This window comes from Stomoxys calcitrans, chromosome 3, assembly GCF_963082655.1.
Source record: "Stomoxys calcitrans chromosome 3, idStoCalc2.1, whole genome shotgun sequence".
NCBI lineage: Eukaryota > Metazoa > Arthropoda > Insecta > Diptera > Muscidae > Stomoxys > Stomoxys calcitrans.
In genome coordinates this window covers 107,038,204-107,050,333 of record NC_081554.1, presented here as the reverse complement: position 1 = coordinate 107,050,333, position 12,130 = coordinate 107,038,204, and the positions used below count along the sequence as shown (strand labels likewise).

General features: G+C 38.8%; 1 protein-coding gene across 3 annotated transcripts in view; it reads left to right on the top strand.

Annotated features, from left to right (window-relative positions):
* The window catches only part of LOC106093677 (RNA-binding protein 39), a 111,633-nt gene extending 99,894 nt beyond the window's left edge, over positions 1 to 11,739 (top strand). For all 3 annotated transcript variants that reach the window (XM_013260792.2, XM_013260791.2, XM_013260794.2), the window contains one exon: positions 10,913 to 11,739. In XM_013260792.2, the coding sequence (XP_013116246.1) occupies positions 10,913 to 11,539 (627 nt within the window). In that variant the 3' untranslated portion in view covers positions 11,540 to 11,739. The remainder of the gene's footprint in view (positions 1 to 10,912) is intronic.
* Positions 11,740 to 12,130: the final 391 nt, after the last annotated feature.

Genomic DNA, 12,130 nt, shown 5'->3' with positions numbered 1-12,130 from the left:
GTTTGTGCCTAACGCTGAATCTGGAAATTAACAGAGTAGTCAAGAACAGCCTAGAACACTTGGAGCAATGTAACTTAGGTACCGATTTAGGCAAGCTGTGGTCTACTGTTAAGTCACTCTCGAAACCCGGTAGAGGGGACGATAGGACCTCAGTTACTGAGAAATTATATTCAGATCTGTCAGAATGCCGCTTCGAACTGCGACGGGAAGTTTCCTTCGTTCTCACGAGGACCACCTCTATCAGAAGACAAAGATTCATCCTACTCGTGCGAAGACATAACTAAATGCTATCTTCTGGGCTGTTATCGCAGAGACTATCCCAATCATCATCTTGTGGATAGGTATTCACCGCCCACAAGCTTTAAGGTAGATCTACAGGCGTATCAAGCGGGCCTAGACAACATTCATGCAGACACGGTAACAGATGCGGTGAATAGATACCGAGTGAATGTATTACAACAACAATCAATGCCATGGCAGCCGGTTGTACGTACCGGAATGACTCGATGGATTCCTTCATCGGCAAGTGGCAGCCCTTGCTTCAGTGTACAAAACACTGCTACAACAACAACAACGACAATGACTCAGTTTAAATTAGTCAATATCATTACTGCAATCCAATTTTTATTGACTTTAGCGTTGGTGTTCAGTAAGGTGCATATATAATGGGAGCAATATATAAATTTGAACAGATTTTGATGAAATATGTCAGATATATGGTGATAAATAAAAACATCACTAAATTTTGTGTAGATCGGTCGTAAATTGTACGATCTTAAAAGTGAAAAAACGGACGATACATATATTGGGAGTTATATCCTAATCTAATCCGATTTTATCAAGACGTAGTGGCAGTGATAGAAGAAAATATTGTGCACGGGAAAGCTGTGAGCACAATACAGGCTGGAGCATTGAGGTCCGATCTGTGTGGTGTTAATTGCTGTCACGAGAAGCATAGCTGTGAGCTACCGGGCGCGTACACAGGTTGCAGATAGTGGAATGCTCCATACGGAGTAGCTGCAACGGCAGTCGCGGACAAACAGCGGTGTCAAGCGGAGGGTCTACATATACATTGGTGCTGAATTTAAATGTGAACCGATTTCTATTAGTTGTAAAATTGTCAATTGCCATAAAAGAATCCTACAAGCCAAGTTTTGTGAAGATCGTTGTGCCACATTGTTGCAATATTAGCTAAAATCGGACAAACATATATAGGGGGGCAATGTGCAAATCTGAACCTATGTCGACCAAATTCTATACACATAGAAGGAGTCATAGAACAAGGCATTGTGCCAAATTTGACGATGCTATATGTATATATGAGAGCTATATCTTAATCTAAACAGTTTTCTTAAACAAATTACCAGTAATCTCAAGAGTCATCAGAAAATGTTGCGTGCCGAATTTCGTGAAGATCAGTTAATAAATTGCCAAATTATTGCAATATTAGTCCAAGTCGGACGAACATATATATGGGAACTATTTTTAAATCTGAACCGATTTCAACCAATTTAAGTTTGTTCTGTCTCTAGGTCTCAAAAGTCATCTTTGCAAAATTTCAAGAAAATCGGATCAAAAATGCGATCTGTACTTTAATGTTATATGATGATTAAACTGACATTTAGGATCTCAAACCATCAAAATCTAAATTTATAATTATTGGAAAATCACAATCTCTTCAAGCCAACATCGAATTAACAATTTCGGACAATGCAGTAGAACAAGTAGAATCATCCTGCAATTTGGGCCTAACATTCAGTTCAAAGCTCACGTGGACAAACCATATTAATCGTGCTTCCGGCAAAGTACATGTTATGCTAAGAAATTTATGGAAAAAACATGTACTCTAAATATTCGGATGATGCTTGCTAAGACATATAATCCCAACACTTCTTAACGGTAGTGAAGTCTTTGCATATTGTTACTACATTGACTCCATGATACTTGTTGTTGCATTTAACAACATCGCACGCTACGTCTTTAACAAAACAAAGAGAGACAGAATATCTGAGTTCGCGTACCAAATTTTTAATGTTCAGTTTCAAATGCTTAATACGCAGAGCACCTGGATCTGGATCCAGCAGAGGAAAACAACTCATTCTACGAAGATTAAAAAAAAAAAAAACTTCCGAACGTCAAATTTTTTTCAACACATCACGTCTCTGGAACTCGATCCCTAATTATTTGCAACTGTTTAGCAATGCTTCTGCTTTTTAGATAAATTTGATAAAAAACCTATTGGAACTACTTTATTCCTTGTAATAGAAGTCTTCTATACCAATGGTTCCAAACTAGATGACCAGATGGGCTTTGGGGGGTACTCTAAAGATTTAGAACTGGTCATATCGAAAAGGTTACCCGACCCCTGTGTGTGTATCAAGCAAAGATCCTTGCAATTTAGGAAGTGGTGGAATGGCTAAGATTGTAAAGCGGACGAGCTTGCGAGACAAAAAACTACCCTACACATTCCTAAGTTAAGTTTTCAGGACCAGGCCCGCAGGACAACGAATGGTCACAAAGAGGGAGCTGTGAGCATTCCAAAACTATATGGCCTATTCTAGACTAGAGGTCTACCGCTTTGCTGTCACTGGCTAGAACAAACGTCTCACTCATTGTCTCCGTCATGACAGGTCACTGTCTAATCGGAAAACATGCTGACAGACTGAAGGTTGCCAGTAACGACTTTTGCAGAGTCTGTGAGGACATCGAAGAAGAGACTATAGAACACCTTCAGTGTGTGTGTCACGCACTAGCAGTCAGAAGGAGTTCCACTTTAGGTTCTCATTTCTTTGAGAACCTGTCTGATTTAGCGGATGTGATCATTCGCAATTCATTGGGTAGGAACTAGAAGGCATCTTCCTGCTTCTGTTCCTGTGGTATCGCAATGGACGAAAACGTCTATGTAATTCTGATGGCAAACTGCTATAAAAGCAGTTTTCTGTAAAATTTGCGTTTGTCGCTTTCATCATTTTCGCGGGAAGAAGGACTCGATATTACTAATATTACATTTACATTAGCTGTGCTTTATTTAAGTACTAGATAAACAAGCCGAGAAGGGCTTCGTTATTCAGGATAGATGTCCTTTCCATACAAGTTTCCCTGCACTACACTATATAGTGCTAAAATAAAACACAGCAATTCTATATTCTCCCATTTGTTGCGTTTGGAATAAACATAACATTTTCCACTAGAGATATGTTTTACTTCAAAATTACATTTATATAAATTATATTTTATGGAGAGATAAAAAACACACTTTCTAATTTCTTTGATAGTTTTTTCTTTGTCTACCCGCGTCACTTTGTGTCTGTAAAAGATAGATTATCAATATATATATTTGACTCATTTTTCGCATTACATATAAGTGAAAGTGAGCACAATATAATCGTGATCAATACACAATTTATGCCATTTTATAAAAAATTAATTTGTACACTTACAGATGCCTTCTTTCCCAATCACTAATCTAATTTCTATGTCAAAAACAATTAAAGCAATTTAAAAATGTTTTGAAAACTTTTTTGTGAGTCAATACCATGTTGAATCGGTCAAATGTTGGTCTATGCACAGGCACAGAAAACCCTAAAATCTTGATTAAGTTAAGAAATTTGTATATTCAATTAAAAATTGTGCCGAAATCGGCGCTATAAACAAATTTGAATTACTCGTAAACGATTTTGCAATGTACTTTTATGACAAGCTGCATAATTCAATTGCTTTCCATAAAATCATATACATACTTGTCATTTATTGGGTTGCCCAAAAAGTAATTGCGGATTTTTCATATAGTCGGCGTTGACAAATTTTTTTACAGCTTGTGACTCTGTAATTGCATTCTTTCTTCTGTCAGTTATCAGCTGTTACTTTTAGCTTGCTTTAGAAAAAAAGTATAAAAAAGTATATTTGATTAAAGTTCATTCTAAGTTTTATTAAAAATGCATTTACTTTCTTTTAAAAAATCCGCAATTACTTTTTGGGCAACCCATATGTTATTAAATTATAACATTTTTAATTCGTGCAGTTAAAATTTTTTTTAAACATTAGGGTTTTAATCAATTTCTTGTCGTAATTCAATGTCAATAAAGCAATTAATCACTTTGTTAAACATATTTTTATAAATCAATACCAACCGAGTAAACAAAATTGATATGGTCAGATCCAATTATATCTGGCATAAGATCAATCTAGCATCATCCGAAAAATGGTTACATATAATTACATCTAATTGTATCAAATTAGATCTAATTGGATTCAATCTGATATCATTAGACACATTTGGATCTCGAATTTGTCACAGATATGAAAAGATCCAATTGTAAATAATAATATCTAATTGGATTGTTGCAGTTTTTTTTTTAATTATACATCTAAATTTTGTTGTTTTTTATTAAACCCTTCTTTTACCATTTTTCCATATGAATTACTACCTTTATTTTTTGCCGCCAGTGGGGTTTGAACATGGGTCCTCTAGTTTGCTAGTTAGATGCGCTACCAACTCAGGCACCACCTACTTCTTTATAATGTGCGCGGCTAAAAGTAAACAATTGGTCTATTTTTAGAACAAACAGCATCGTCCTTTGCTCCCGTCGGTACTCCTAATTTTTTGTTTTGGTTACTCTTGGAATGTGGTTATGAATTTGAGTTTACTCTTACTCTTTGTGTTTGGGTTGCACTCGCACCTAACATATCATTCATGTGTAGATGATTGAGCCCATAAAAGGAGCATTTTTTATCCGATTTCGACGAAATTTGGAACAGTGGGTTTTGGTTGAGCCCCACATCTATAGCTTCCATATAGTCCGATCTCCAGAAAAAAATCATTGAGGATCTCCTTAAAAGGAGCATTCTTCATCCGATATCGATGAAATTGGAAACTGTGAGTTTTTGTAGACCTCTACACTCCTTTGTCGAATGTGGTTCAGGTCGGACCATATTTGGATATATCTGCCATATAGACCTGTTGTGCTTTTATGTTGAATAAAACACTTTAGTTCTAATAACTAATTAAATGAAATGATTTATTATCGCTTAAGTTGACTGTTGCACAAATACTACTTAACTCTACGAAGCTAGACAAAGGAATGCAAAAAATTAAGTGACGCTTGTGCGAGGCGGTTGCAAAGTATGAGCGTCTCTTTCTACCATCGTCTCATGTCGTCGCTGTTGCACGTTGCAAGCATTATGTTTGTAGGGTTACCCCCTAACATCTCCCTTCTGAAATCTGAAGCGGGGAGCGTGATATTGGATCCACAGGTTGTCTTCTGGTAACTATACGTTGCGGTGCCCAATTTGGTGAAGATGGTGGTGTAGCAAAATCTTCATTCGGCTGTATAGGTGATATGTTGAATTCTTCCAGTAGAAGGTCCAGTGGTAATACTGACGAAGAGGTTTCGTTGTTGGATGTGCCTGCATCTCTTGAACGCAGTTGATTGGCATGTGCTCTAACGAGTATTTTTCTGTTTCCTACTTCGATTAATGTATTGTAGACTACCTTACCAATTCTTTCGATGACTTCTCCAGGAACCCAAGAACTTTTGTTGCCTTTGAAGTTTTTGGCGTAGACTAGATCTCCGTGGTTGAAAGATCTAGGACGTGTACCGTGCTTCCTGTTGTATTCCTTCTCCATTTGTTCATTGAATTTCGGTTGGCTTGGAGTTGGTTTCAAGATAGCATCAAAGACTGTTCTCATTTTTCTGCCAATGAAGGTCTCGGCTGGAGTCTTCGAATCAGGTGTGTTAGGATTTGGCGTTGAACGATATACTTCTAAGAACGTTTGAAGCGCTTTGGTAGTTTCTTCCCCTTCGAACTTTTTTAATGCGCGTTTAAGCGTGTCGACGAAACGTTCTGCTTGTCCATTAGAGCTGGGGTGAAATCTCACTGTTCTTGTATGTACGATCGCTCTTTCTTTGCACCATGTTTGAAACTGTTCAGAGCAAAACTGGGTGCCATTGTCTGAAACAATTTGTTCTGGATTACCGAACAAAGCACAATATTCGGTAAGTATCCTTATGGTTGCGAATGACGTAATTGTTGATGTTTCATATATCGCTGGATATTTCGAATATGAGTCGATGATTACCAGGAAATATTTGTTCTTGACAGGACCGGCGTAATCGATGTGTATCCTCTCAAGAGGGCGAGACGTAATTGGCCAAGAGCAAAGATTGGTCTTTACAGGACTTTTTGCTGCTTTTTGACAGTTTAGACATTTTCGAACATATTCCTCAATATGTTTGTCAATGTTTGGCCAATGCACGTAACTTCGTGCTATCGATTTGCTCGTTTCGGAAGACAAGTGTCCTCTGTGAAGTTGTTTGAGAACTTTCTGGTGAAATATGCCTGGAACCACGATCCTTGTGTTGAACATTAGACAGCCATCTACCATCGCGAGCGATTCCTTGCGGTTGAAGAAAGGAATGACGGCAGGGTCAATGTTCTTACTGCTTTCTGGCCAACCAGTTTTGAGATATTTGATGACATGTTGTATAACATCGTCTTTGGCTGTAGCGCTGGCTATAATCTCGAACGAAACTGGAATTGCTGCCATACTCTCAGTTAGTTCATGTCGTACATCTTTCTCGAATGACACGGAGGCCACGATGTAGTCATCGGATGGTTTCTCATGGTCACTGATGAGTCTGGAAAGAACGTCTGCATGACCAAAGTCTTTAGTGTTGGTGTATGAGATGTCAAAGTCGTATGCCAAAAGAATCAAAGCCCAACGTTGAAGTCGGTTTGCGGTATACACCGGGATTCCCTTTTTTGAGCCGAAGATCGTTAGTAGGGGCTTATGATCTGTGTGCAAGAAAAACTTGCGCCCAAATAACATCTTATGGAACCGTTGTACCGCGAAGATTAGAGCTAAACCTTCCTTTTCTATTTGGCTGTAGTTCCTCTCTGCCGGTGTGAGAGATCTTGAAATGTGATGAATTGCCTTCATGTCACCGGTCGGGAATGTGTGGTATATCACTGCACCAATACCATGCGAAGAAGCGTCGGCTGCAACATGTATTGGTAAGTCAGGGTTGTAATGAGTTAAAAGAAGAGGCGATGAAAGAATCTTCTTGAACTCGTCCAATGAATTTTGACATTCTGGAGTCCATTGAAACTTCTGGTCTTTCTTCAGTAGGTCATCAAGAGGTTTGCGTAAATTCCTCATGTTGTTGACAAATTTACCGTAATGGTTGATGGAACCTAATAGACTTCGAACTTCGGTGATATAGTGATAGTAATGTGATCAGAAATTGACTTTCTGGCTAGCATGATATCGTCAATGTATGCTTTTGCGCCTTCAATGCCACTGCAAAGTTGATCCATTATTCGCTGGAATGCCCCTGGTGCTGATTTGATGCCTGGGGTCAAACGATTGAATCTATACAGACCCTTGTGGGTGTTAATAGTAAGAAGCTCCTTACTATCGTCTTCGACCTCCACTTGAAGATAGGCGTCTGATAGATCAAGATGACTGAAAATAGAAGCGTTGTGGCAATCCGAAAGTATTTCCTCCGGGGTAGGTAACGGATATTGATTTGGCTCGACGATCGAATTTAGACCAGTTGAGTAATCTGCGCAAATTCGAATCTTTCCGTTCCGTTTGCTCACTACTATTGGAGCTGCATACCTTGAAGAGTCCACAGGTGTGATTATGTTTGCCTTTTGTAGCCTGTCCAGTTCATTCTCGATTTCAATTCTTGCCGCATACGGTACTGGACGTTTTGAAACGAAAATTTCCCTTGCGTTGGGCAGTAATTGAATTTTGACTTTTGTCTTGGTGCAGAGACCAAGCGTTGAGTTGTCAAACACGACTGGATAGTTTGATTTCAATACTGCGACTTCGTCATCAAAAGATATTTGACGACACCACATCGATATTGGTTTGTCCCAAAGTCCAAATGCTTGTATCCAGTCGATACCCATGATGTTGAGTTGATCAACGTCTGTGATGTAGCATTGTAAAGACTTGGTGGTGTTGTTGATAGTGACGTCTACGTTGAACTTTGCGAGAAGTTTGATGCTGTTAGTGTTAGCGTCACTCGCGCTGTCTGTGGTGGTATGAGCTTCTGGTTCACCGATTTGTTCCCAAGTTGATTTCGATATGATGGAAATGTCTGATGCTGTATCCACTTGTAGCTTCACAGGCTTGTTGTTGAAATTGGCATTTACGTACTTACGGAGTTTTTGAAAACTAAGCTGCTTGGTTGTGAACACGGCTTTTGTGCGAAAACTGTTTTTCGTCTTTTTGGCATTCTTCGAATGTTTGTTGTTGTTGTGTGATGTGTTTAGACTTTTGCAATAGTACTCCTTATGGCCTCTCTGATGATATCTGGTGCACTTGTGATCTCGGTAAGGGCAGTATTTTACGTAGTGTAAATCTCCGCAAAACCAGCAAGGTGTTTTTGGTTTTCGGTCTGCATGATTTGGATCGGCTTTCGGTTTCTTAACAGCACATATTACCTTTGGTTGGTGCTCTATCAGCGTGTTGTCAGCTTTTAGATCAAGGATCCTTTGTGTTGCGTCTACCAGTTTGTCCAAGTTCATGCTGTCGTTTTCCTCATCGAGCATTTTGAGAAGACGTATGCGAATGTCATTGTCTCTGCTAGACTTGAGTCCTAGCACAAAGATGAGACACTTGAATTGATTGATTTGCAATTCATTCATCTTAAACAATTCGCACTGCAAGTTGACGCGACTTGCATACTCTTTGAAGTCCTCGTTGTCTACCTTTGCAAGTTGTAAGCACCTGTAGCGTTGTGCGACTTGAGTTTCCGTTTTTCCGAAAAGCTTGTTGAGTCTGTCAACTGTATCACTAAGCGACATTTCTGTAGGTTTCTTTGGCAAAACGTAGTTGGTGAATCGTTCGTGCACTTGGTTCGACATCTTTCTCCAGAGAAGAGTCACTTTGTCATGTTCCTCTAGAGAACTCGCTTCCTTTTCGAACACATGTACGAAACGGTTGTACCACGCTTGGAAAATCAGACCATACACAAAGTCAGTCATTGAGTGTGCCAATGATTCCATGAGTGCAGCTTTCGACGTGCATGAATTTGCTTGTGAATTTGTTTGTGAATTCGTCTTTGATGTGGATGCTTCATTTCCTTTGACAAATTCTGCAAGTTGTTGAAGCAATTGCGTTTGCAAATTCATAGCCTTTTGCTGTTCTGCCAACAGATTAACAATTTTCTCGTCGGTCATGTTGTGAAATTCTTATTGGAATGTGATGATGTTGGGGTGTGATGAAATTCCTGAAATTTACCGATGCTTCCCCGACACCACAATGTTGTTGTAGTGTGTAGCTGAATTTGCACTGATGCCACTATTGTTGTAGTGGTGTAATTTCTTCCGACAATTTTTTGTTACCACTATTGCGTTGTGGCGTAAAAACTCTGATAATCCGTTTTCGAAAATCTTTGTCTCTACTATTGTTGATAGTAGCGTGGAATTCCTTGATGTATTTTTTTTTTTTTTTTTTTTTTTGATTATACTCGTCACCACTATTGGTGTTAGTGGGGTGGAATTCCTTGATGTATGTTCTCGACTATCCTCGTCGCCACTGTTGTTGTGCTTTTATGTTGAATAAAACACTTTAGTTCTAATAACTAATTAAATGAAATGATTTATTATCGCTTAAGTTGACTGTTGCACAAATACTACTTAACTCTACGAAGCTAGACAAAGGAATGCAAAAAATTAAGTGACGCTTGTGCGAGGCGGTTGCAAAGTATGAGCGTCTCTTTCTACCATCGTCTCATGTCGTCGCTGTTGCACGTTGCAAGCATTATGTTTGTAGGGTTACCCCCTAACAAGACCGATCCTCCGAAATAGAGTATTGAGTTCATAAAAGGAGCGTTTTTCGTCCGATTTCGACAGTGAGTGAAACGTCAGACGCTGAGGTCATTTATGGGCAACATCAGTTCCTTTTCCATCATAATGAAAATAATGAATTTTTAGCAAAAAGCGTCCATGAGAGAGAAAAGCTTAGGACGAGAAACAATGAACAAACTTAAATTGGAGGAATTAAGGTTAGGTTATACGAAAAGAACATACGTAAGTGTGATAGCAAAAATTATGAATCGTATGTAAATTTACAATTTTGATAGAAAAAGTGTCATGTCATAAGACAAAAACAGAACGTTTGTTCCACTAGCCGAAGTTAGAATAGATTTGCAAGTGTCTCGATCTTCTGTGCCCCGTCTCCAATCTCTGACATCCAGTTTGGAAGTGTCTTTATCCACTTGGTCCTTCCATCGGAGTTTTTCTCGTCCCCTTTTCCGTATTCCAATATGGTCGCCAGCAAAAGACTTCTTAGTAGCTGGAGCATCTTCATCCATTCTGCCAACATGACCTAGCCAAAACATACGTTGTATTTTGATACGTTAAACTATACCGCTGATAGACGGCAATATTCTTCATCAACACAGACTGGTCCATATATTTTACAACCTCATCTGATTTCGCAAGTACCCATGCTTCTGTTGTTGTTGTAGCAGTGTCTTGTACACAGACGGTTTCGTCTGTCGAGAGGTGGCTTTGTTCCTGAACAGCTTGCCTCATTTAATTGGTGTCATTTGTTTCATTCACAACAGTGCCGAGGTAGATAAAACTGCTGAATATCTCAAAGCTGTACTTCCCAACATTCTCCATTTCCTTTATCTACTCGATTGTACAGGGCTTTGCCCGAGTTGATACCATCCCCTTTGTCTGTTGGGTACGTTATAAATGGTAAATTAAAATGATTGTAATTTGATTTGCCGTTACAAAATTTTGTATAATATAATAATAATGGGCCTTGTTGGCTTCTTGAAAACCTTAATAAACATGAAATGAAAAAAGTTTATGAAAAATTATGCTTTAATTAAACCGACTTACCTTTGCACAGTATAATATTAAACGGAACACATATTTTTCTTTTCAGTATCATAATGCGGAAGATGCCAAAAAGGCTTTAGAACAATTGAACGGATTTGAACTTGCAGGACGTCCAATGAAGGTTGGAAATGTAACGGAAAGGTTGAACATAAACACGTCTTCGCTTGACACGGATGAAATGGATCGTAGTGGGATTGACTTAGGCGCAACTGGTCGCCTCCAACTGATGTTTAAGCTAGCTGAGGGTGCAGGCCTTGCCGTTCCTCAAGCGGCAGCTAATGCATTACTTGCTACTGCTCCACAACCTGTACCCATAAACACTCAAGCACAAACTCCCCCAATAGCAACACAATGTTTTTTACTGTCGAATATGTTTGATCCACGCACAGAAACCAATCACGATTGGGATTTAGATATAATGGATGATGTTATAGATGAATGCACCAAACATGGCGGCGTATTACATATTTTTGTAGATAAGATGACTGCCGCGGGTAACGTATATGTAAAATGTCCTAGTATTACAACTGCTGTTTTAGCAGTAAATTCTTTGCATGGACGTTGGTTTGCAGGGCGTGTTATTGGTGCCACCTATATTCCATTGCTTAATTATCACTCAATGTTTCCTGATGCTATAACTGCGGTTAACTTACTTACTTCAAGAAAGAAATGAAGTGGTACTGTACAATACGCAACATAATATTTTTTCATATTTAACGCATCTTTTCCGATGCTTTATATTATATATGCGTATTTAGAGGTCATTTTCATTTATGCACTCATTCCTGTCCTTTAGGCTAAGACTTTATGTTTATTAATTGCAGTAGTTTTTGGGAGGACTAAATAAATGTTATGTAAAAGTACAGATTCAAAGCTTTTTGTTTTTCTTATGGACGAGTCTTTTGTAAAATTGTAATGGACCTGGGTCGTTCACAGCTCCAAAAGGCTGCAAAAAGGGAGAAGGCCAATTGACATTTAAATGAATTGCTATTTAAGCTACATAAGTGACCTCATACATATTTTCCCGAAATAAAAACAAACTTTAAAAATGCATCATTGCATATTATTCGTAAAGATTAAAGATTAGCGGTCATATTCACAAAACTTAATTTAAATTTTTAACAATGTGCGGACCGACACTCTGATCGAATCCTTAGACCAGGAACAGGTGGATAAATTGTGTGTCCCATGGCATACACATAAGGGAGAAAGTGGCACAGGCCACGCCACAGGGGGCATTTTATCGCCACTCCTACGGGTGACC